The sequence below is a fragment of the Rhamphochromis sp. 'chilingali' genome, assembly GCF_963969265.1.
Source record: "Rhamphochromis sp. 'chilingali' genome assembly, chromosome: 16".
In the NCBI taxonomy this organism is placed as follows: domain Eukaryota; kingdom Metazoa; phylum Chordata; class Actinopteri; order Cichliformes; family Cichlidae; genus Rhamphochromis; species Rhamphochromis sp. 'chilingali'.
Window position 1 is genome coordinate 306,150 of NC_137943.1, and position 27,406 is coordinate 333,555.

General features: G+C 43.6%; 1 protein-coding gene across 1 annotated transcript; it reads right to left on the reverse strand.

The window, feature by feature from the left end:
- Nucleotides 1-423: 423 nt before the first annotated feature.
- LOC308383267 (phospholipid phosphatase-related protein type 5-like) lies at nt 424-24,481 on the reverse strand (the record flags this gene model as incomplete). The annotated part of the gene is made up of 6 exons (XM_080861128.1): nt 424-1,667; nt 18,816-18,941; nt 22,235-22,411; nt 22,508-22,758; nt 23,030-23,162; nt 24,278-24,481. The coding sequence occupies 6 exons, from the start codon at nt 24,479-24,481 to the stop codon at nt 1,638-1,640; spliced, it is 921 nt and encodes a 306-aa protein (XP_080717254.1). The 3' UTR covers nt 424-1,637.
- Nucleotides 24,482-27,406: the final 2,925 nt, after the last annotated feature.

Here is a 27,406-nt window from a genome sequence, read left to right on the forward strand (position 1 = left end):
TGGTGGTTCGATCCCTGGCTCCTCCAGTCTGCATGTCAAGTATCCTTGGGTAAGATACTAACCCCAAGTTGCTCTCCAACGCATCCATCGGAGTGTGAATGTAGTTAGTACAGAGAAAGTGCTTGTGAGAATGGGTTTGATTGGGTGAATGCGGCGTGTTGTATAGAACGCTTTGGGTTAGAAAAGCGCTACATAAGAATCAGTCCATTTACCATCTGTGTACATTATCATCACCGGTAACTGAAACATGTGAAAGCAACATGCATATTTATTCTCTTTATTATATAGTTTTGGCACAAATAACATTTACAAGTAATATTACATTTGCAGTATTACAACATGGATATATAATTAAATCAAACATACATTTCTTATATATTTTGTTTTGTACACCCACAGTAGATGTGCTTGGTGTGAGGTCTCGCAGCAAGCTATCAAATACGGTGCATTTCTCGGCTTTTAAAAGAACCCTATACATCGCCAGGTGTTTCATCAGATTCGAGGTGTTACCTCCTTTGACAGTATCACAGTATCAGCTTAAAGCACTTGTTGCTGCTGAGTTTGCATCTTTTGCTGTGAAGTACAGCCAGACTTTGATTGGTTCACCTTGGGCATTTTTAATCTGTAGCTCTGCTCTAAAAGAACGTACGTACCTGGGCCCGCCTACTATCCTCGGAAACGTAAAATGATTGGCTAGAATCCAAAGTGTATGACATCTCAGGAAAAAAAAGCACCGAAATAAAGCACCAAAATGTGCGCTGCTTTTCGGTCCAGTTACTACCGTTTATGTCAGAACTGGTACCATAATGGCACCAGATACCGGTACCCATCCCTAGTTATTATTAACCTCTATCTCTCTTCCACAGCATGTCTTTATCCTGTCTTCCTTCTCTCACCCCAACCGGTCGCAGCAGATGGCCCCGCCCCTCCCTGAGCCTGGTTCTGCTGGAAGTTTCTTCCTGTTAAAAGGGAGTTTTTCATTCCCACTGTCGCCAAGTGCTTGGTCAAGGGGGTCATTTGATTGTTGGGATTTCTCTCTATTATTGTGGCAACTGTTGTGATTTGGTGCTATATAAATAAAATGGAAAACTGAAATGAACTGAATTCAGATTTCCAAAGACTCCTACATAACACAGACAATATCGTGGAAACCATGACAACCAATGATCCTGTCTTAAACTAGTTATTATTTATCCCTTTATCCCTCTTTATAACCTCATATATCAGATATCATGCAATCTTACTGACTTATATATGACATTAACACGTGTTACATGTATTCACATCAAATTTACATTGAATACACATATCAAATACTTTTACCCATAAAGAAAACAAATCATATATTAATTAAAATGGCTGCTACAATATCCACAGTGACATTTCTTAAGTTGACAGTACATTTACAGTAAACATTTTTTTAAACTGTGCGTGCCACATTTGACCCTGGGAGAACAACACTACAGTGCAAAATAAAAGTGGCAATGATAGATTAATTCTTAAATGACAGAAAATGTTGCTGATGTAATGAGACGCAAATGAGACTGATGTAAAAAACAAAGGTCCATGAACTACACAGAATTGGTGACGTCAATCTCCCCCTTGATGTGGTTGGGTGAGGGGGTGGTCCTTCATAGTCATGTGACTTCTGTGATGGACCCTGGGCTCTACAGAAACAGTAAAGAAAAGCAACAATTCAGTCAGGGCTACTATAGCCACAAGAAGATTGTGTTTTGATACACAGGTGGGTTGTAAAGTCAACAATTGTGAGCAATTGGATAGCAGCTGATCTTGACTTTGTGGCCTGCCTATACTAATATTACTAATAATAGTAATAATACATTTTATTTAAAAGCACCTTTCAAGACACCCAAAGACACTTAACAATAAAATAAAACACATAGTAGGACAATGACAAAACAAAGAACAGTACAAAACAAGATCAAATGGACAATAAGTTCACAGTGAATATATGCAGACTTGAACAGATTTAAACTTGGGGATAGAAGAAGAAGATCGAAGTGAGCGGGCAGAAGAGGTAGTACTTAACAGGTCAGAGAGGTAACGAGGAGCAAGGTTATGAGGGGCCTTGAAGGTGAGCAGAAGAAGCTTGTACACTATTTGGAACTTCACAGGGAGCCAGTGAAGTTCCTGGAGAACAGGGGTGATGTGCTGGTAGGAGGGGTTCTGGTAATAATGCGGGCAACGGAGTTTTGAACCAGTTGAAGCTTGGATGAATTTTGGGGGGAAACTACGTAAGAGATGTTACAGTAGTCAAGGCGGGAGATAATGAGACTATGAACAAGAATGGATGCAGACTGGGTGGAAAGAGAAGGACGAAATAGGTTAATGCTGCATAGATGGAAATAGGATATCACTGATGTGAGATTTAAAGGATAGTGAACTGTCTGGGATGACACCAAGGCTCTTAACCTGAGGTGAAGGGAAAACTGTGGCGTTATTGATAGTGAGAGTGAAATGGTTCGCCTTCAGTAGGTTGGATTTAGTGCCAGTAAGGAGGATTTCAGTTTTATCCTCATTGAGCTTAAGCTGAACCAGGATTTTAATTGGGATAAGCATTCTGTAAGAGAAGAAGGTGGGAGGGAGGAATCAGGCCTGCAGGAGAGATATAACTGAGTGTCATCAGCAAAACAGTGAGAGTGAAGATCAAATTTATGGAAAATGGTACCAAGAGGGAGGATGTATGTTATGAAGAGAAGATGGCCTAAGACTGAACTATGGGGTACACCAGAGGTGACTGGGAATAGAGTGGAATGAGTAACTTTAAGAAAAGCAGTTTCTGTACTGTGACATGAGCGAAAGCCAGTTTGAAACCTCTCGTAGATGTTATTATTAACCAGGTGTGAATGAAGTTGAGCTCCGACTATTCTTTCAAGTATTTTAGAGATGAAGGGTAGATTAGAAATTGGACGGAGGTTGTTAAAGTTGTTAGGATCCAAGGAAGGTTTTTTCAGTATAGGAGTGACTGAAGCTATCTTGAATAAGGAGGGAACGATACCGGTGGTGAGTAATGAGTGAATGATAGCAGAGATGAGTGGGAGTAAGGAAGAGAGGCAGGATATCACAAGCCCTGTAGGTATAGGGTCAAGATAACATGATGGCTTTGATTTACATATAAACTCAGATATATGATGAAGATGAAAAGTGGAAAACGGCTCAAAATAGAGAAAAGGTTCTGGAGAGGGGAAAAACAGAATCGAGGAGTTACAGGTTTCAGAAGAATAGAAGTGTGGGGGTAAAGCATCAGAGGGTTTAAGAAGTTTGTCAAGAAGTGAAAACAGAATCCTGTTGTTACCCTCATAAGAACTGATAATACCAGAGTAGAAGCTTTGTTTGGCCTGGTTGATGGAGTCTTTATACTGGAGTACATGGCATGTATAGATTTCTTCATCAACAGTTAAACCAGATTTCTTATATCTATGCTCTAGCTGCACAGCTTTGGCCTTCAGAGCTCGGAGGTCAAAGGTAAACCAGGGAGCAGAGGAAGCGAAGGAAACAGAGTGAGTTTTTACAGGAGCCAGAGAATCAAGGACAATGACTAAACAATTATTAAAATATAACACCAAATCATCAGGAGTAGAATAGAAGTCTGGAATCTGAATATTATCCAAACTGGCAGTGAGAATGTGCATATCAATGTTCTTGATGTTGTGGAGTGAGATGAGATAGGTTGGCTTGGTTAAAGAGCAGCAGAGAGGGAGGTTAAATGAAAGGAGGAAGTGGTCAGTTATGGGAAGCAGAAAGATTAGAGGGAGTAAGACCAGAACAGCAGATCAAGTCCAAGGTGTCTCCTTTGGAGTGAGTGGGAAAGTCAATAAACTGAATTCGAAGTCCTCAAGACAGGAGGAAAAGTCTCTGGTGAGCAGAAGGTTATTATTATTTATATGGGGCGATCGTGGCTCAAGAGTTGGGAGTTCACCTTGTAATCGGAAGGTTGCCGGTTCGAGCCCCGGCTTGGACAGTCTCGGTCGTTGTGTCCTTGGGCGAGACACTTCACCCGTTGCCTACTGGTGGTAGTCAGAGGGCCCGGTGGCGCCAGTGTCCGGCAGCCTCGCCTCTGGCCCCAGGGTGGCTGTGGCTACAATGTAGCTGCCATCACCAGTGTGTGAATGGGTGGATGACTGGATATGTAAAGCGCTTTGGGGTCCTTAGGGACTAGTAAAGCGCTATATAAATACAGGCCATTTACCATATGAATGTTGAAATCTCCCATCAAACTAACATGTGGGGAGACAGATGAAAGGTGGGTAAGTAAGTTAGCAAAACCACTGAGGAAAACAGAATTAGGCTTGGGGGGCGGAGCGACAAGCAGGTAAGCTAATGCTACACTAATACTATCTGGAGTCAACTGAATCTTACAATTTACTTCAGTTCATCAAGTCAGACACAGGCTCTATCATTGAGAGGAGGCACGTAAAGGCAGACTCTAAAGGCTCAGGAGGTGGTGGATTGGCCGGAGCCAACCACATGCAAACAGCTGAAAATCTTCTTGGGGTTTGCAAACTTGTATCGTTGGTCAAGAACATTAGTGAGAGTCTCACTTCCCTCAAGGTCCCATTCCACTCCAAAGCACAGCAAGTGTTTGACTGTGTGAAGTGACTGTTTGCATCTGTGCCAGTTCTCATCCAGTCTGACAAATCCAAACAATTCATTGTGGAAGTTAATGCCATGGACTCTGGGGTAGGAGCAGGGTGCCACCAGGGATATGGGACCCGTGGCAAAAGCAAAAGCAAAATAAAAAAAACCCCAATGACTTTGGGCCCCAACGCATGCCAATCCTAAAAATATAACACTGTGCAGACATGGATCAATGTTATTTAGTTTTTAATATTGATTGGTATCTTCACATCAAACACAATATATCCATTAACGTTTTGAATGGAATTGTGGAATGTAAAAAAATTTTTTTAAGGTTACAGATTTTTATTTATAATACTCTGTTTGCATTGACAACATAATAATATTTTAGTATTTTAAGTAAGCATTAGCAAAGATAAATTAAATAATCCTTTGGCTGTCAATTTTCAGGCAAAGTGTAGCCGACTGATATATATCTCTGTCATGAGATATTGTGGATCTCAAATCAGTTTCACTTAAAGCTCTCGCACACTCCAAAATATTTGCAGAGCAAAGCACACTTCTCCAATATAATAATCCAACATAATGATAATGTATTATTACCAAATAAATAGTGCAGAATAAAAATTAATTTAACCATGGGGCCTTTTTGACATAAAAGAACTCACCCCATTCTTTTGATATCAGTGGACTTTGTTCATTGTCTGAAGTGTGGGTATGGGGAGATGGGAGTGGGACAGCTAGCCTGAGCCTTGACTGGTTTGGCCAGACACCATGTCGACAGACGCAGGAAAAAGTGATTTAGTATAAATATGTACAAAGGGTTTGCCTGCATTGATTAAATATTGACTAAAATATAGAAAATATGAAACATGACGCTGGATGCTCCCTCCTGGAGTCCATCCGGCCCCCCAGCTGTATTGTTGGCATAGTGACCTGAGGCATTTTGGGACTGGACAGACCAGCAGACTGACTGTGATAATGGGGGAGGACCACTCAAAAGACTTTATGTTCCTACAGCAGCAAGATTCCAGGTAATCCACTGTGCACACACAGCAAATTTAACTTCACCCAGGACAGAATCTCCTTTCTCCACAGGATGTTCTGGTGGCTTCACTACAGGGTAGGCCATTTATATGAATACACCGTAATAACATGGGAATGGTTGGTGATATTATTAAAGTCCTGTTTGTGGCACATTAGTATATGTGAGGGGGCAAACTCCTCAAGATGGGTGGTGACCATGGTGGCCATTTAGAAGTCGGCCATCTTGGATACAACTTTTGTTTTTTCAATAGGAAGAGGGCCATGTGACACATCAAACTTATTGGTAATGTCACAAGAAAAACAATGGTGTGCTTGGTTTCAACGTAACTTTATTCTTTTATCTCTGTGCTCCTAGCGCAGGTTTTGTAGTGCATGACACAAGCCAACATTTGTTTGAATATTCACATTTGTTTATGTTAAGTACCTTCCTACCTGCCTTTATCTGTACCCTTAACAAGTCTGACAGTAAATCTTGCCCTAATGATTCCGGGTAAGTCTCAATTTCTTTCCATGGTGTTTTTATCGCTCGCTCTAAAAGCAATGAAGCCACCATAGAGTTGTATGTTAACCAGAGATGGGCAGCAGATTTATCAGTCAGCTTAAACCTAAACTTCTGGTCTCAGGTATGCTTAAAAACCTTTAAATTGATTTAAAAATCCCAGTCTGCAATTAATACAGTACAAAATACTACATAGAGTGCACTATACAGGTCATCGGATGTTCAAGATGGGCTTTACATCTTCCAACAACTGCTCACACTGTCAAGACAATACACCAGACAATTACATCCACGCTCTTTGGTTCTGTCCACCAGTGCAGAAGTTTTGGCGCGAGATATGTGAAGACTTATCAAAGTGTCTGAAATGTAAAATTCCAACCTCCCCTTTAGTATGCTTGTTGGGAAAATTGGATGAGGTCACTACAGAAACTAATACAGTCCACATGGTTTTTACTGCCCTATGCATCGCCAAGAAAACAGTCCTCATGAACTGGAAAAATAAAAATAATCTTAATTCTAGCCAATATAGAAACCTTCTAATAGATCACATTAGTCTCGATATAGCCTCTGCCACCACATTAGATCAATCCCTCTGGGCTCCTTTGATCGGCTCCATCACCTAGTGGGGGTAGGGGGTCGTGGTTTGGTCCCGCCTTAGCTACTGTGGTTGATATGGAGTTGGGACGGGCTTAGGGCGGCTGGAGGACCCCTAGAGATGTTATCCCTGGAGGGCTTACCCCGGGGGTTGCGTTCATAACCTGGTTAGTGGCTCTGGTCGCTCTCAGAGGTTGTTCTCCTCGTGGCTGCGTGCAGCGGGGCTGGAGGATGGTCTGTACTGGTGGATGTAGGTTACTGGCCTGGTGGCCTCGCTGCCCCTGAGTGGATCCGGGGCAGGCGTGGGGGTTTGGGGTTCGGGGGTGCCTCGCCTCCGTGCTAGGGCTCTGGCTGGGCCTTGGGGGCTTCGGTCCTCGTCGGTGTGTCACCGAGGTTGTGGGCGGGTGGGTGCACAAGGGCTCAGCCCTGGCGCAGGGGGCCTCTTGTGCATCGGCCTAACTGGGGGGCTCTTCAACTGGCGGGGAGGTTGTTCCATCCTTGCAGGAGTCCACTCTGCAGGTGGGGGAGAGACATAGGAGAGGTGGAGAATAAACTTAACCTGGGTGTCTGTTGTCTTGTGTAGTCTGGGAGACGATTGAATGTTGGGGTGGGTACAGTTTCCTCTGCGGTGGGGTAGGGTGGGCTGCCCCGGGTCCTGTGGGGCTTGGCAGTGCTACCGTAGGCCCCGGTCTGGATGGACCTGGGCTCCCTTGCCTTGGTGGGTACCAGAGGACGGGGGTGCCTACTGGGGTCAGCGGGGGAGCTGGCCCTAGGGAGGGGCATCCTCCCCTCCCTCCTTTTCCTCCCCATCCCCGACTACCTCCCTCTTCCCGCTCCACCACACTCACCCACACAGGTAGGGCCTTGGGGTGCGGGTGTGTCACAAGGGTGCAGGGGAGACATTCCCCCCCCCCCCCCTGTCCCCTTCTGGCCACCTGTGCCTCAATTTTATCTCACAACTTAGACATCCACATTACTCACACTCTCATAACATACACATATATATAGGGCCTTGAGGGTGGGCACGTTAACGGCGTCACTCCCAGTGGCTACCTGGCGGGGCCTGGCGCCTGTTGCTCGGTCAGGCCTCCTCCGGGGTGCGGGGGGCCCTCGGGCCTCCGGCCTCTGGGCCTGCGGCTCGGTTCACTCTGGCACAGCTGGCTGCCGGCAGAGCCGGCGGGCACGCCGGTGCAGCCCCCTCTAGCTTCTGCTCGGTGGCTACTGGGTGACGCCTCGTCTGGGGATCCTCAGCCCTTCCCATGAGGGTGGCACGGATGCCCCTCCGGTGGTCCTCCTTGGGCTCTCGCACTCTGAGGCCTCTGGATGTCTGGGGCCTGGATCTCCTCCATGCCTGCTTCATGCCCTGGGGGGCGGGGCTATGGCTCTCTACATCCTCTTGCAGACCGTTACATGTGGAAACCATTTGAATACAAGCGTGCTGATCCACACAGGTATGCACACGGGTGTTCACTGTTCGTAGACTTAAATTACACCTTTCTTGCTTCTACTTCAAAGCACATTGTGCGCTGTCTGTCCTGCGTGCTGCACAACAACATTGAATATTTAGTATTTACTGCTGTTTACACTTAGCTAGATTAATGCGATGGTGTTGTGTTTAGTATGTTGCTTTGGTTTTTTTTTTTTTTTTTTTTGCTTGTTTTCTATTCTTCTTCTCTCAACAGGTGATCCAGGAGATTTTTTTTCTCCCCCCCTTTCTCACTGTCCCTCTCCCCTTCTGTTTTTCTTTTCCTTCCTCTTTCTCTCTCCCTTTCCTATCCCTCACTCATGTCTGTCCCGTCTGTAACATCTGAAAATAAAATATAATAAATAATAAAAACAAAGGTCGATCAAATGGACCAATACGGCAAGGCCATGATGATCCATTTGGCAAAATAAATCCATTGGGTATCCTTGTTGGTCTTCAGACAACAATTCTGACGGCTAAAGAACCAAATGGGACAGGCAAAAAAACAAAACAAAAAAAAAACAGAGATGGGCAGTAACGCGTTTCGAGTAACCAGTAAAGTAAGGGATTACTATTGCAAAAAAGGTAATTAGATTACTGTTACTTTCCAGTTAGTATGCTGCGTTACTGCGTTACTAAAACCGTGATTTTTTTGCAAGAGTGTCTCGTGACAGTGACGTAAGCGAGTGTGATGTTCGTGGCAACAGCTGTGTGCAGATCAACAATGGATAATATAACAAGTGTGGCAGAGAGTGTGAGCGTGCAGCGTTTAAAGCATGGAAGTACTGACCTTACTTTGAGTTTGATTCTGTAAAAAGTGACAAAATCATTAGCGTCCGCTGTTCACTGTGTGGGAAGAAAATTTCTTTTTACAGCGAAACAAACCCCTAAACGTCCGAGCAAGCACCGACAGTGCGCTGCCACGGGAATGTGAAATTCACAGAGAAACTGCCGTATCCTTCCACTGACCGCTGCGGCTCACCTGCACCAGGGCAAATATCCGCCTGCCCCACTCCTGCTTTACAGGTGAAAATAGAGCAACAGGACCGCTAGTCTTTGATTTTATTTATTTTCTGCTGTGTTTTACGTGCATCTATTTGAAAGACTGAGTGTAAACACAAAAAAACAATTTTATTTTATGTGCTGGAATGTGCAGAAAATAGGTTTAAATGCTAAACAAATTTCTTCCAGTCAGAGAATGTTGCATATAATTTAATGTTTGCTTGATGCATAAAGTTAAAAGATTAAAATTAATAAAACAAGTTTTAAAAAGAGACTTTTTCATTTGATTACATTTTGTATGATGGATTATGTAGAAAAAGTAGAATTGGGCTAAAAGATCTATTGCTTTAGTACCTATTCAGGGGATAAATCATGTTTTAAAAAGTAACTAAGTAACTAAAGACTTTTGAAAATAAGTAATCAGTAAAGTAACGGGATTACTTTTTTGGGAAGTAATCAGTAATTAGTTACTGATTACTTTTTTCAAGTAACTTGACAGACACTGATGTTAACTTCAGCATCTGTAGTCTGGTGCAAAAAGTTTGGTCCTTACTGACTCTACTTCCACGTATTCAAGTCACTGAACTGGACCTCTCCATCTTGTTTGTGACGTTAGTGCCTTTTTTAGTCTTTTTAATAGTATTATGTCATAAGTAATATATCCTCCTGGGTGGTCTCCCCCAGTCTCCCTCAGCATGCTGTTGACTCTCTGCCGGAGGTGTGAGTTGAAGATCTCACGGACTGGGGCCTCTGCCAGGCAATCCAAGTGCACCCTCACTATACATTTAGGTGTACCAGGTCTTTCCAGTGTCCTCCCCCGTCACCTGATTCAACTCACCACCAGATGGTGATCAGTTGACAGCTCAGCCCCTCTCTTTACCCGGTTGTCCAGAACATATGGCCACAGGTTTGGTGATATGATTATAAAATCGATCATCAACCTGTGGCCTAGGGTGTCCTGATGCTACATGCACTTATGGACACTCTTATGTTCGAACATAGAGTTAGTTATGGCCAAACTGTGGTTTGCACAGAAGCCCAACAACATAACACCACTCGGGTTCAGATCCAGGAGGCCGTTCCCCCGAATCATACCCCTCCAGGTCTCACTGTCGTGGCCCACATGAGCATTGGAGTCCCCAGGCGGGGCACTCTCCAGCACCCCGCCCAGGGACTCCAAGAAGGCTGGGTACTCTGAACCGTCACTCGGATGACAGTCAGGACCCGTTCCCCGACCCAAAGGCACAGGGACCAAACCCTCTCGTTCACTGGGAGAAACCCAGACACACAGGGAGCAAGCCGAGGGGATACTAGGATACCCACCCTAGCCCGCCGCCTCTCACCAGGGGCAACTCCAGACTAGAGATGGCACGATACCACTTTTTTATGTCCGATACCGATACGAATATGAATCCGATATAGTGTGTTTTCTAATCAATAAAACTGTTTTTTTAATATCTTGCTGCATTTTGTATAAGTTCATACTCAAGTTTAAATAAACAACAACATTAAAGCTATTCTGTTAGACCTGTATGTAAAAAAAAATACACTGCACCCAAAATATTTCACAGTTCAGCAATACTGATCAATCTAATAAACTTAAACCTGCTCCATTCTTCCTATTCTGGTATTTTAAAGAGTACTTAGGTTGCTTAATATTTCTGCTAACTAATAGGGTTGCAAACTCCCAGCAAAAAAATAAAATAAATAAAATAGGGAACCACCACCCACCCTCCACCTCATGATGCTTAATCGACGTAATCAACTTTAATTTGATGCAGTGTGAAAAAAAATGCACCAAAATTAATTATTTTTCAAGAATAATTAAATAGATTCAACATCTTTCTTCTACAGAACTGCAGACTGCACAGATGGTACCTTCCCAAAGGAAAAAGTAGTATAGCTTACTGGGGTATATTAGACTTAACAGTTACTATATACAGTAATGGACTTCTATATACTTTACATCAGATTAAAACTTTGGGTGTAAGATTCAGACAATTATTTATTAAAAGCTAGACATTTTAAATGAGAATAAGAAAGAAAAGTATGTCTTTGTGCCCCCTTTTCCCTGTTTGTGTTTCCCCCTTTGTGAGTGTGGACGCTTCGTCTCTTTGCTCTTTAAATGCTTTGCTTCTTGTATTGATTTTTATTGATTTTTATGCTGACTTTTTTCCCTTTTTTCCGTATGAGCTTACCTGCGATAGCTTCTGGACACTTATAGATCATTAGGACCAAAGTGTTCTTAACAGAAACAGCAACATTTTTCCAGAGCTGTGGGACTCTTCCCTGAGGTTGGGAAGAGTCCCACAGCTCTGGAAAACCTCCTGTGTTGTACCAGTGCCAAAGACTTCACGCCCCAAGGACCTCAACAGCTACAGGCCGGTGGCTCTGACATCCCACCTGATGAAGACCCTGGAGCGGTTGGTCCTGGCTCAGCTTCGGCGCCTAATAAGCTCATCACTGGACCCACTTCAGTTTGCCTACCAGCCTGGCATTGGAGCGGATGATGCCGTCATTCACCTCCTACATCGTTCCCTCGCTCACCTGGAGACCGCTGGAAGCACTGTGAGAATCATGTTCTTTGATTTCTCCAGTGCCTTCAACACTATTCTTCCCTCGGTTCTGAAGGACAAGCTGGAGAACTCTGGAGTGGACCATCACCTCACTACCTGGATTTTGGACTACCTCACCGACCGACCACAGTATGTGAGGACTCAGGGCTGTGTGTCGGACAGGGTCGTCTGCAGTACGGGGGCCCCACAGGGAACGGTTCTGGCTCCGTTCCTCTTCACCATCTACACTGCAGACTTCTCCCACAATTCCACCCAGTGCTTCCTGCAGAAGTTCTCTGATGACTCTGCAATAGTCGGCCTCATCACTGATGGGGACGACAAGGAGTACAGAGGACTGACTCAAGACTTTGTGGACTGGTGCCAGCTGAACTACCTCCAGATCAACGCCAGTAAAACCAAGGAGCTGGTGGTAGACTTCCGCAGGCACAAGCATTCTCCACTGCAACCACTGAACATCCAGGGTATGGACATTGAGGCTGTGGACAGCTACAGGTACCTTGGTGTTCATCTGAACAACAGACTGGACTGGACTCATAACTCAGACGCCCTCTACAGGAAAGGGCAGAGCAGGTTGTACCTGCTGCGGAGACTCAGGTCGTTTGGAGTGGAGGGCCCACTCCTGAAGAAATTCTATGACTCTGTGGTGGCTTCTGCTATCTTTTATGGTGTGGTCTGCTGGGGCGGCAGCATCTCTGCTGGGGACAGGAAGAGACTGAACAGGGTGATCCGAAGGGCCAGCTCTGTTCTAGGATGCCCTCTGGACCCAGTGGAGGTGGTGAGTGACAGGAGAATGGCGGCTAAGCTGTCATCCCTGTTGGACAACGTCTCCCACCCCATGCAGCAGACTGTGACAGCACTGAGCAGCTCCTTCAGTGGGAGACTGCGGCACCCACAGTGTGGGACGGAGAGATTTCGCAGGTCTTTCCTCCCCACTGCTGTCAGACTCCACAACAAAGACTTTAACTGAACAAACACACACATCCACACATGTGCAATAACACTAAGTGCAATAATCTTTTCTGGCATCGTTGTATTTTTACTCAGTTGTATATAGCATTCGTATTCTATTTTTATCTTATTGTATATTTTTATTCTATTTTATTCTACTGTATATAGTATATTATTTTATTCTATTCTGTACAGCTGTGTACTGTATTTATTCTTATTGTATTCTAATTTTTGCGTCATAACTTTTGCACTGTCCACTTCCTGCTGTGACAAAACAAATTTCCCACGTGTGGGACTAATAAAGGTTATCTTATCTTATCTTTATAGTTACCTTATCCTCAGCGCTCCGTGTGTCTGTGGCCTAAACACAGCTGATTACAGCGTCTGGGCACCGAGCAGCCTCAATAGCCTGGAATGGTGCTAACCGCTAGGCTAACTAGCAACAAGATGCCTTCCCTCTCCACAGATGACTACCACAGCCTCCTGCAGAAGATTGCAGTACTGGAGACAAAAATTCATCGCTTAGAAGTAAACGTGGAGGTAAATGGACTGTGTGGAAATGAAACAACCTTGCCTTTGATTCAAAACAATGGCGATGAGCAAGCTAGTACACAGCTAAGGAGCACAGATAACATGACCAAGAAAGTAGACTTTGTGCACTATTATAAATCCTCAAGCGATAATCCCCCCTTGGACTGTCTTGGTGCAAAACCAAGACATAAATCATGTCTCCTGGAAGGGGGAGGACGTATCACAGGCAGGGCACAGCGAGCTGAAATCTCTGAAACCGACTGGCCTTCACTTCCTACGAGACAGAGAAGCTCTTCTACCCCTGTATACGAGAGTGTGAGCAGGAGAGGAGGAGGGGTTGCTATTGTTAAATTCTTCACAGAAAAAATCCAAAAGATTAGACAAGCAATTGGTACATCAACAGCAGATCCAGACTATGTACTGTGTCCACCAAAAAACTGTTTAAACACCATGAAACAGTTTCACCCTATTAACAGCAAAGACCTGGAGGACATCTTAGGTCAACTGAACTCCTCCTCTTGCTGTTTAGATGTCCTGCCAACAAGTTTGTTCAAAAAGGTCTCAAAGACTTTGGAGTCAGACCTGTTACAGATCGTCAACTTTTCTTTAATGTCAGGTGTGTTTCCGGAACCACTAAAAACTGCTGTAATAAAACCTATACTGAAAAAGGACAATCTTGACAAGACACAAATGAACAACTACAGGCCGATCTCAAATCTCCCATTTTTAAGTAAGATCATTGAAAAAGCAGTTTCTCAACAGCTCAGTTACTTCTTAAAACAGAATAACTGCTATGATGCCTTCCAGTCAGGTTTTAGACAGAACCACAGCACTGAAACCGCTCTGACCAAAGTGTTCAATGACATATGTCTGAATACAGACCGTGGAAAAATGTCAGTCTTAGTTTTACTGGATCTCAGTGCAGCATTTGATACAGTTGACCACAACATATTACTCAAACGACTGGAGAACTGGGCAGGTCTTTCAGGAACTGTACTAAACTGGTTCAAAACATACTTAGAAAACAGGAAATACTTTGTATCAATAGGTAACTTCACATCTGAGCAGACAAGTATCACATGTGGAGTTCCCCAAGGTTCCATCTTAGGACCCCCTCTGTTTAACATCTACATGCTCCCACTGGCACAGATTATAAAGAACAACAAAATAAACTACCACAGCTATGCAGATGACACACAAATATATATCACAATGTCACCAGGAGACCGAGGCCCTGTACAGGCTCTTGGTAAATGCATTGAGGAAATTAATGACTGGTTGTGCCACAATTTTCTCCAGCTAAACAAAAACAAAACTGAGGTAATAGTCTTTGGCGCCAAAGAAAAACGATTACAGGTCACCAGAGAACTTCAATCTATACATCTAAAAACCACAAACCAGGCGAGAAATTTGGGTGTAGTGATGGATGCAGACCTAAACTTAGAAAAACACATTAAGACAATAACAAAATCAGCTTACTATCACCTCAAGAATATTTCAAGGATAAAAGATCTGATGTCTCAACAGGACCTGGAAAAACTAGTCCATGCATTCATCTTTAGTAGGCTTGATTACTGTAACAGCATCTTTACAGGTCTACCTAAAAAAATCAGTCAGACAACCACAGCTCATTCAGAACTCTGCTGCTCGAGTCCTCACTAAGACCAAAAAAGTGGACCACATCAGTCCAGCTCTGAGGTCTTTACACTGGCTGCCTGTCCGTCAGAGGATAGACTTTAAAGTCCTGATGCTGGTCTATAAAGCTCTGAATGGTTTAGGACCAAAATACATCAGTGACCTCCTGACCCAGTATGAACCTTCCAGATCCCTCAGGTCATCTGGATCCGGTCTTTTATCAGTTCCCAGAGTCAGAACCAGACACGGAGAAGCTGCATTCAGCTTTTATGCTCCTTATATCTGGAACAAACTCCCAGAAAGCCTCAGATCAGCTGAAACACTCAGTTTATTTAAATCCAGGTTGAAGACTCACCTGTTCTCAGCTGCATTTGAATAAAGCACCAAATCCACACTTTTAAGCTTAAATTTCAAAACTAACATTTTAACTACTGATTTTATCTATTGTTCTGCTTTTATCTGTTTTGATTTTATATACTGTTTTGTTTGTTTGTTTGTTTGTTTGTTTGTTTGTTAATTAGTTTGTTTGTTTGTTTGCTTGTTTTAATCAATTTTAAATCATGCTTTTTATTTGTTTTTATTTCTAATGTCTCTGTAAAGCACTTTGAATCACCTTGTTGTTGAATTGCGCTATACAAATAAACTTGCCTTGCCTTGTTCATGCCCTATCGGCCCCCCTGGCTAAACTTTGCTAGATCCGCCCCTGCACAGTTACCAGCCGTCAGCTACGTAGAAAAAGATCAGCTTAACGCTGGAATGCTTTACAAACATTCAGAGATGAACTTACACACGTGTTTTACTTCTCTCTGGGATAACTTTGTCGGAGATGAAATGCTGGTTTGGTAGCGAGGCTACAAATACACACAGGCGCTCTATCACGTGACGCATACTGCTCTACGGTTATGAGCCGAGTTATGCCGTGTCACAAGTTTTGTGAGGTGCTTTTTTGATATTTAATGGATTGGATTACATTTTTTTATTTCTCTCCGATATCCGATCCAGTAATTTACGTCAGTATCGGACCCATACCAATACGTAATATCGGATCGGTCCATCTCTACTCCAGACTGAGACAGAGTCCAGCGCCTCTCCAGGTGACTGGTTCCAGAGCCCAAGCCGTGCGTTGAGGTGAGCCCGACTATATCTAACCGGTACCTCTCAACCTCACGCACTAAATCAGGCTCCTTCCCCACCAGAGAGGTGACATCCCATGTCCAGACTGCTAGTCTTGGTAGCCGGGGATTGGTTCGCAAGGGCTGCTGCCCAGCACACAATGCACCTGACCCCTACGGTGCCTTCTATGGGAGGTGGGCCTGCAAGAGGATGGGCCCATGTCCCTTATTTGGGCTGTGCCCAGCCGGGCACCCATGGACTAAGGCCCGGCCACCAGATGCTCTCCCTCGGGCACCCTCCCCGGGCAGGGTGAACTGTTCCCTTGGTGTTCTACTCATAGGCATCTTCTGAATCACTCTTTGTCTGGTCCCTCAGCCAAGACCATTTTGCCATGGGAGACCCTACCAGGAGGCCCTACCAGGGGGCAGAAGCCCCCAGACAACATACCCCTGGGATCCTTGGGACACACAAACACAAACCCCTCCACCACGATAAGGTAGCAATTTGCGGAAGGGAGAAAATTGTCGGGTGGTGGAAGGTATAAGTTGAGGATGTCCTTAATCCCACTGGCACATCTTCCGTGGAGGAAGCAGAGTCTGGGGATGAGGGGGATGACCCTCCAATCCCTGGGCACAAGGTCACTGAGGCAGTTAAACAACTCCTTGGTGGCAGAGCCCCTGGGGTCGATGAGGTCCGCCCTGAGTTCCTGAAAGCTCTGGATGTTGTAGGGATGTTGTGGTTGGCACGCCTCTACAGTATTGCGTGGAGATCAGGGGTGGTACCTCTGGATTGGCAGACCGGGGTGGTGGTTCCCATCTTTAAGAAAGGTGACCGGAGGGTGTGTTCCAACTATAGGGGGGCACACACCTCAGCCTCCCTGGGAAAGTTTGTGCCAGGGTGCTGGAAAGGAGAGTCCGTCCGTTAGTCGAACCTCAGATACAGGAAGAACAATGCAGTTTTTGTCCTGGTCGCGGAACACTGGACCAGCTCTTTATCCTCTCAAGGATACTTGAGGGTGCATGGGAGTTTGCCCAACCAGTCTACATGTGTTTTGTGGACTTGGAGAAGGCATTTGACCGTGTCCCTCAGAGTGTCCTATGGGAGGTGCTCCGGGAGTATGGAGTGTTTGGCCCATTGCTACGGGCCATTCAGTCCTTATACAACCATTGCAAGAGCTTGGTATGCGTAGCCGGCAATAAGTCGGACTTGTTCCTGAAGGGTGATGGACTCCGCCAGGGCTGCCTTTTGTCACAGATTCTGTTCGTAATTTTTATGGACAGAATATCTAGGCGCAGCCAAGTGGCGGAAGGCTTTTACCTGGGTAGTCTCAGAATCTCATCGCTGCTTTTCACAGATGATGTGGTTCTGTTGGGTTCATTGCGTGATGGCCTCCAGCTTGCACTGGAACGGTTTGCAGCCGAGTGTGAAGCGGTGGGAATGAGAATCAGCACCTCCAAATCTGAGGCCATGGTCCTCAGCCAGAATGGTAAATGGACTGATTCTTACATAGCGCTTTTCTACTCTCCCGGAGTACTCAAAGCGCTCTATACAACATGTCACATTCACCCAGTCACACCCATTCTCACAAGCACTTTCGCTCTACTTAGTGCTGTCTAACTACATTCACACACATTCATACTCCAATGGATGCATCGGAGAGCAACTTGGGGTTAGTATCTTGCCCAAGGATACATGACATGCAGACTGGAGGAGCCAGGGATCGAACCACCAACCTTCTGATCAGTAGGTGACCTGCTCTACTTCCTCAGCTACAGCCACCCCAAAAAAAGCCCACGCTGGATCAGGGACGAGTTCCTGGTCCAAGTGGAGGAGTTTAAGTATCTCGGGGTCTTGTTCATGAGTGACAGGAGAAGGGAGCGGGAGATCAACAGATGGATTGGTGCTGCGGCTGCAGTGATGCGGACGCTTTACCGGTCCGTTGTGGTGAAGAGAGAGCTGAGTGTAAAATTTCAATCTCAATTTACCGGTCGATCTACGTCCCTACCCTCACCTATGGTCACGAGCTGTGAGTAGTGACTGAAAGAACGAGATCGCGGATACAAGCGGCAGAAATGAGCTTCCTCTGATGGGTGGCTTGCCCTGTCCCTTAGAGATAGTGTGGGAAGTTCAGCCATCCGGGAGGGGCTCAGAGTAGAGCTGCTGCTCCTCCACATTGAAAGGAGCCAGTTGAGGTGGATCGGGCATCTGACAAGGATGCCCCCTGGGATGCCTAGGTGTGGTGTTCCTGGCATGTTCCAGCGGGAGGGGGCCCAAGGGCAGGTCAAGGACACGCTGGCGAGATTATATCTCTCGGCTGGCCTGGGAACGCCTTGGTGTTCCACCGGAAAAGCTGGAGGAGATGGCTGGGGAAAGGGAGGGGTGGGCTTCTCTGCTTATGCCCCCGTGACCCAGCCCCGGATAAGCAGAAGAAGATGGATCGATGAATGGATGGATGGACGTTTGTGCTTCTGTTCTGGTTAATCAAATTCTACAGTTTTTTTTAGGTTTTCACTTTGGATTACTTAAAACACATATAACACTAAGTGTCAATTTATGAATGCAGTTTGATAACCAAGCTTGCTAGCATTAGCTGATGGCTTTGTACTCCACCTTCCAAATATGGCCGCTTCTGGCTCTAAAAAGCAACATGATGCCCAAAAATAAATAAATAAATAAATAAATACAATGTTAAGATTCAAATATAGGAGTATCGAAGGTAACAGGTAACGCCACTGTTGCTATCTATCCATGTTTTCAACCACTAGCCCTAACAGCATGGTATAAAGTGCAGTCCTTTATACCTTACCTTATCACTGGTCTCCATATTGTGATTGACTTCAGGGGAAACCTCATCGGTATTAGCCGTGCCTGAGTCTGAGGGACTCTGGGGAATCACAGGTCTCTTTTTGAAATACTGAACCACAAAAACAACCTAGGAAGAGATAGAAGAAAAGTTGAATACATTTGATCATTCAAAATTATTCCTTTCACACGGATCAACCATTTGGATTGCAAGTACTTCCCTGTTACTGCAGGGAAATAGAGCTCTATTATTTTTGTTTACATTGTTTCTGTGACCCAGATCTTTGTCCCCACTAAGACTGTTGTTCACGAAGTGGAAAAAATTAATTCATGTTCATCCATGCAAGCACAGCTTGTGTGTGTGAGAGTATCTTGCAGCAGTTTAGTCCATTAGATCGGTTTTCTATTAAGGAAAGAGTCTAAATATGTTTGACCAAGTTACACAATGATGTGCAGAAGTAAGGTGCTGAACTTACTCTTGGAAAGATGAATTATTTTGAAAAGCTGCTTGAAAGTGTGCTTTAAATTGTACCGTTTTTTCTGACTTTGAATAAATGACTAAAATTTCAGTAAAATTTGCCCTCCATCCAGCACCTGTACCTCTGAAGAACCAGGAAACAGGCAGGGATAATCATCACAGACCCCTCACACCCTGGACACAGACTCTTTGACCTGCTACCCTCTGGCAGATGGTATAGAAGCCTGCAGACTGGGACCAACCAACACAGGAACAGTTTCTTTCCCCTCGCCATCTCCCTCCTAAACAGTTGAACTGTCACACTGCTCCCACTCCTAGACTGCAACTGCACCTTATGTACATTCTGTGATTGATATATTGATATATCTATATATAGATATATCTATATATAGATATATCTATATAGATATATAGATATATCTATTTCTTAGGCACCTTATTTGTCGCACCTTTCTGCAACTCCGTTAGTTGGCTAACCTCCCTCCGTGCTACTTTGATCTTGCCCTCTAGCCTCCTTCTCCATGGAGGGTACTGCCCCTTGTCGCTGTTCAACTTGTAGCCAAGCATCTCACTGATCACTGTTGCCGTATTGTAGATCAGCTTGTTAGTGTCGGTAATCGTGGTTGTAGGTATTGCCCGTAGTGCTGCATTAACATCATCTAGCAGACCTTCTGAGGGAACTTCACGTAATCTTGGTAACCGGCTACGGGGGATCCAGGTTTCAAGCTTGGCCATGATCCTATTTTTCAGGTCAGTTCCTCTCGCACTCAACGATCCTTCTCCTATCGCACTTGGGGCTATGTACCCAATCTCGGGTGGGGGTGATGATATCTCCCCCCTGACCTGGCGTCCTGACTCCTCCTTGCCGTAGCATTTGTGTTGTACCTCGTCAATCTCTAGCTGTGAGAGCAGTCCCTTCTTTCGAATGTTGGAACACTGAGCTACTAGTTGTTTCGCCGTCATTGTGGATGTTGGGTATCGAAGAATCCATAGGTCCATCATCCTATTCATGTAGCCCCTTCCGCCGGGGTTACTTGCATAGTAGCATTCCAACAACGCCCTGTTTTCGTCTCTTGCCCACCGATGCCTTCTTGTTCCAGTAGCCCACTTTTCGTCAGGGTGCCCTGGTTCCTCAACACCTGACGCGGACCTTGTTGTACATACATACGTGTACATACATACGTGTACATACATACGTGTACATACATACATGTACATACACACACATGTATATACACACATGTATATACACACATGTATATACACACACGTATATACACACACACACACACACATATACATACATACATATATATATATATATATATTAGGGGTGCAACGATATTCGTATCGATATTGAACCGTTCGATACAGTGCTTTCGGTTCGGTACGCATATGTATCGAACAATACAACATTTGTAATTTATTTTATCAACTTTCCTTCTGACGATGCTGTCTGTGTTGAGCGCTCAGTGAATCTGCGTTCGACTACTCCGCCTAGGCTGCACTGTCGAGCGCAGATCCACTGAGTGCTCAACACAGACAGCATCGTCAGAAGGAAGAGCGCAGGGCAAGCTAGCAAGACAGAAGTTAAGCTCTCCAGATCTGGCGTTTGGAATTATTTTGGTTTTCATGTGACGTATGACCCTGAAGGTAAGCGAGTCATGGACTAAAGTAAAACAGTATGTTGGATGTGCCATGCAATGCTCAATTACATGGGTGGGAGCTAGTGTGTTAGCGCAGTTAGCTCGTTAACGTGTTGGCCGTCTAGCCCCACACACAGGGCGATCGGCGGTAGCTCGTTAACGGAGATTTGCCGTGTTGTGGCGTTAAGGTCATTTCAACGAGATTAACCTGAAAGCACTAGTGGGAACACAATGAATATGACTGCACATTTACGCAGACATCATCCTAGTGCAAAGACCAAAACAACAAGCATGCTACTAACTTTAGCCGAGTCATTTAGACAGCTGTTAGCACATGATTCTCCTTATGCTGCTGAGAATATAGCCCAGAAGAAGCGGATAGTATAGCTTTTATTTTGGAAAGAGACATTTCTCTGTAATAAACTCTCTTTTCCAAAGATGAGTGATTCCTCAATCAGATACAGGGCTCGCAATATCGCTAGCCCGACGTCCTGGAGCTAGCGATTTTTTTCAGTCGGGCTACCAAAATCTATCTCTGCCCTGCCCGTCGGGCAGTGTGTAAAAGCATTTCAGTTCTGCTGAGCCAAATAAGACCGGTCAGGGTGAAGAAGTGACAGCCAAAGAAAAGCTTACCACAAAACGGAGAAGTTATGACAAATCAGACTATAAGGCAAAAAGAAAGTGCAGCTTTATGGTTTCATGGACAAAAGAATTTCTGTGGCTGCAATATGACGAGCTAAATAACCAGGGCTGCACATAAGTGGTCCGCAGGTGCGCATTCGCTGTCAAAATAAAAAACACGCACAAGGGTTAGGGTTAAATTAAAAAACTGTACTTTTGAGTTAAAATATATATTTATAATTTTAATAAATGACAAATTAAAAAGGCATGAACATTTTTTTTGTATCGAAAAAATATCGAACCGTGACACCAAAGTATCGAACCGAACCGTGAATTTTGTGTATCGTTGCACCCCTAATATACACACACATATATATACACACACATATATACACACACACACACACACATATATATACACACACACACATATATATACACACACACACACATATATATACATATATATACATATATACACACACATATATATATATATATATATATATATATATATATATATATATATATATATATGGGTTTACAAATAAGCAGTCATTTAACTTCAGGTTTGAGCTAGCATAAAATGCTGTGTTTATTGGCATATCTGTTTTTCATAATGACCCACTAATGAAGTCTACACTGATATGAATAAGTCTAATAATAACAGGAACTGACCAGAAAGACAGCAACAGCAGCACCAATGCCTTGTCCTGCTATAACATCACTCCAGTGGTTACGATATTCAGCCACTCTGTTGATGCCTGTTAGCAAAGCCAGACTGACCAATGAGAGGCTGACAAAGGGCCCAGCCAGACGCCCCACTGCAGATCCAACGCAGGACATGATGTACATCTGAAAAGGAAGATTATTTCTCTGACACTTTAACCAAATATTACTTTATTGACATTGGTGAAGACTGTTGGATTATTTAAAGACAGATCTACTCACTGCCAAGTAAACAGCTAAGTAGACACTGAGTGCAGCCTCTTTGCAGGGAAATGTCTTCCTGGCTCTGATGATGTCATCAGGGTCACCAGTACAGCCATCTGACTGGCTCACAAAGAACGCTGTATCCTGGCAGCCGAGAGCAGTGTAATTGGGCTGGCACACAGACAGGAAGTAGGGAGCCAGACTTCCTGTGACCATCTGACCAGTACTAACAAAAATGTCTGTTGTAAACAAACCAAAGACAAAGACACCTACAGAAAGACACACAGGTGATATTTGTATACAACTTAAACCAACATAACTATTGCATAACTCACATAGGCTACATTATAGACGGTTCATTTAAATTCTGTGAAAATGGCCATTTTAAACATAGCTGATCCTAAAACGTTAGAAGAGACACCATAATTGTGTTTAGCTCTACAGTAGCCCAGAACATTATTATAAGGACATTTTAAAAATGTCAGACACGACAACTGGGTTAATCAATGGTGGGAATATTTTGGGCTGGTCTTACATTACCAAGGAAACGGACAGTCCTGCGCACCATGGGGTTAACATAGCAGCAGTCTCCCACGACAACAACCTTCTCCTGCTCATAAAAGTTGTTTGAGTTGTAGTAAAAGAGGAAGATGACTACTTCCACCCCTGAAATCTGAAAAAGAAGAAAAAAAACAGAATGAAAAACAAAATAAATTAAATAAGAAAAAATTGGAGAAAATGTTAGCTGTAGTATACAGTACTGAAAAGTTTGCAGTAATGATGGCGTTGTCATATTCCAGTAATTTGCTGCAATGATGTAGCTTTGATTTTAAAAGTTACTATTAAATCAAATTTTTATTTGTTCACATGTTTTTATGTGATATGTTATTGACATGCAGTAAAACCCATATCATGTATCAGCATTAGCATTTGACATTTTGTTGAGAAAAAAAATATTGAAGGTTCATCCTCTGCTATTTTAGCCACACACTAATTTTGACCCATTGAAGAGAAAACATCAGCAGAGCTAATGCAGAGGTGGGCGGGGCCTACCAAACAGCCACGTACAGCAACCACAAACAGCAGAAAAGACAAACACAGCCACCATGATGTTACCCTCCAGTTTGTGAAATCCCATTATGAAGCCTTATTGCACGTTTCATCTTCACCTTTTTAGTATTTTAAAATTATATGCGATGGGCGTGGTTCTGACTGCAACTCCGTTAACGTCGACTAACAACCCGTCAATCACACAATCAGGAAACATACACTGGATAATCATCCTCTCTGACACTTAAAATAACCACAATTTACAAAACTGACCATAAGCTCATCAGCAAAGTGTTTACAGAGGGTGAATATTAGAGACTGAGCCTGTGCAGGTATGGGAAAGACAATTTCCCAGCTGAACATCAGACTCAGTTTCCCCATGAATATCAGTATGGTGTGGAAGGAGGACAGAGCTTCCAGATAAAGGATACAGGTGGAACAACACCAACACATGGAGAAAGTTTGCACATATCCACTCGAACAGCATGCCTGCCTCACCCTGCCGTGACGGTGGGGGGCTCAGAGATATTGATGACTTTGAGAAGGTGTTGTGGAACTTTGTTCCAGCACTGCTGAAATCACCTGCAGAGACCTGCTGCAATACTTATGTTCAATACTTATTTTACCTGCTGTGAAATGCACAATAATGCATGGTTCCATCCACTGCAGATATCGACTAACTGACAGATACTAACAGTCCTTTAACATGCATGGCTTTCTGTAGCTCTATTGACTTACCAGTACAACAGGTAGTCCGCTCACCACAGAGTACAGTATTATAGGTGGCATGCGGCTGTTCTGCTCAGGTCCAGGATCAGGTTTGGTCAAAGTGGGATCTCTGCAAATGAAGCCCTGCTCTGCTGGACTGAAAGTGTCAGTGAACTCACAGTAGTAAACCAGCATGACTGTAGCAGCGAGTATCACCACCTGGAAGTACAGCATGATGGAGTCAGCATCGGTTACCACATTAGTCCAGTTGAACAGGAAAATCCAGCTTTTTGAGGTCTTTGCTGCTGATGTAATGAAGACAAAGTAGCCATTCAAATTTCAGTCACCATTTTTTTCCAAATCCAGTTTCAAGATTTCTGTTTTTTGTCACTATAATTGGAAATCCAGCCCTCACGGTTTATCACCCAGTTTTGGAACAATAAATGTCGAGCAATACAGAGGTTAGGCACAAAAATCTAAATGCAGACAGTGATGATGATTCTACTGATGACCAGGCTGTTAGAGGAAAGCCACAGTGACTCTGTGAGTGGGAAACCTCGTCCTTCCACTCCTGTGACTTTACTGAATCATCTGAGTGGACCGGCGAGCTCATTCTGTTTCAGTGAACAATCTCTAAAGAGTCACTTACAGTCTGTTGAACACAAACTCACTAAAGAGCAGGTCGAGTGAATGGGAGATAGCATTGAGAGCTTTTCAATACACGTCACAGGTTAGGTCAATAGACTGTAAATAAAAGATGAATGTAATCACGTGTCATCTGACATTTTAAAGTTTCTAAATGTGATTTTTTTTTGTTGTGACAGACATAGAGAACCAAACAAAAGAAGACAGTTTTTAAAAATTTTAAACATTTCAATTCATTTTGGGGTTTTGGTCATTTCTGTAACACCTCCAGAAAGTCTTTACTCTTATTTGGAGAAAGATCAAATAAATCTAAGCTTTGTTTAATCATTCTACCTCACTACAAAGACCTACATAGTTGTTAAAATGTATGCCTGACATGTCTACTTAGATCAAAAAACTGTTTCAAAAAGCTACTGAAAATAATGGGAAACCCATCTGATAACCCAGCCATGGGGGAGCCACAGGCCAGTGGAGTCCCAGTGCTAGTCCTAAGCCCAGATAAATGGGGAGGTTCCCTGGTACTCAGGTTGTTGCACTTTACTTATTGTATTATTTATTGTATTTTCTTATTACTTGTCATTTCTGTTTGTTAAAAAACCAAAACAAAAAACCCAACTATTTATTTATTACTAAAAAAAACAAACAAAACAAAACCCTTCCTCTTCTTCATTATTTTTGTTTCTTTTCACTCCGGGACCGTGTGTACATAATTTTGTTCCACCTCATGTTAACATGTGATGCGAATGACAAAAAAAGCTCCTTGAATCCCTGTGTATGATCCACAAACAGGAAACCCTTTATATGCTGGACATTATCTTACAATTTGTCACGTCCATAATAATATCCCTATAATATGAAGCATCTCGCATTATGCAATTAAAAATGACAGAAATCTCTATATCAATAACAAAGTAATTTATGATATGAAAAAGGTTCTTTGTTACATGTATTAGGTCCAAGTCAGTTTTTTTGTTTTGTTTTTTTAAATGTTTACTCCGGTATCGGGCATCCTGCACCAGCTATCCGATTTGGAGCGTAGCAGAGACATTTCTGCACTGCTCGGGGAAAGGCAAACTCAGAAACAGCGTTTACCTGTCGAGTTAGGCCAACTAGGACAAAAACAAACAAAACGAAGAAGAAAAAAAGACCAAATTAGATCTTAAATATGAATAACCTCTTGTCAATTGTCTTCAGCAGGGAGAAAGCATCTAAACTACTAGGTTGATTAATATGAAAGTCACAAGGCAGAAATCAGCAAACTGCTGCTTCACCGATTCCCAAAGAGCCATTAGTTGAATAGCTCAAAGCCTAATTTTCTAGAGATAAAATAAATAAGCCAAACCATTTGCAGTGAAATATATTTCTATTCCGATTTGTTGGATCTTCCAACGATAGCCTGCTGTTGTATATTCAAGCAGAACATACAGCAGAAGGCCATTTTTAAGCAGTTTAACCAACTTGGACAATTTTTAAAGTTCTGGGTTACAAAAGTCCCCTAACCTTTAAGAACTTACCAGTGCTTCATTTGCCTCTAATCATTGCAGAGTTGCCTCTGCATTGTTCATCTCATCTATGTTGTTAAAAGGCTAATCCAGAGGCAATACACCGGCATCAACAGGTTCAGTGCTGCAAGATTAACGGAGGCTCTGAACTCCTCACGGAGGTCCCCGACTCCTCTGATCAGCTCTCTCCCCATGGTTATACGTTTTTAGAAGGCTGCATCTGTTAAAAAAAAACAATAACACAAAGAATACTGGCTTGTGATAAACTGGACAAGCATTGTGATGAGAAAAACAACGATATTCATAAGTGATGGCTTCACATTTTGCATTCATGTTCAAGTAGTTCAATCTGTTAGAACTATTTACAATTTAGCCTGTTCATAAAATGTCATAGTACAAAATTTTAGAACTGGCCTGAGACTCTCTGGAATCTAAAAAAGCAAAATAAGATGATATTCAGCAGCATAAATTAGTGTTTTGAAGTTAAGATTACAATGTAATTGTGATGCAGCTTATTGTTTCAAAGCATACAGTCGTTAGAAAAGGTACTGAACGCAGACTATTTGCTGGGGAGGCCGCATAGCTGTGTAGGTTGGCGAAAGGAGCTGGCCGGGGGATCATGATGGTTGCTAGTAGTGGGTTGGGGGGGCAGACTGCAGAGTGGTGGAGCCTGTTTAGAAACATGTTTAAAAATTGTCACACTGCGACTGAACGGACTCACGCGCAGGCTCTAGGTCTTGAAAGCACAAGAGTCTTTATTATGATACACCAGGTGATTATTTACAAAAGTGAGGGGAAAGCCGGGCTCCGGGGGTCCACACCACGAACGGGAAAGACGCCGATAGTCACACACACACTCCGTCCACTCCTCTTCACACTCCACTCACTCGGGTAACACAGGGGTTGGTCCAGGGAATCTGTACACAGAGACACGAAGGGATAGTAAGGCAAATCGCTGTGAAAGCACTCTAGAAGTAATTGAGCTGGGGTTACACTGACGAGGGTCGGCAAC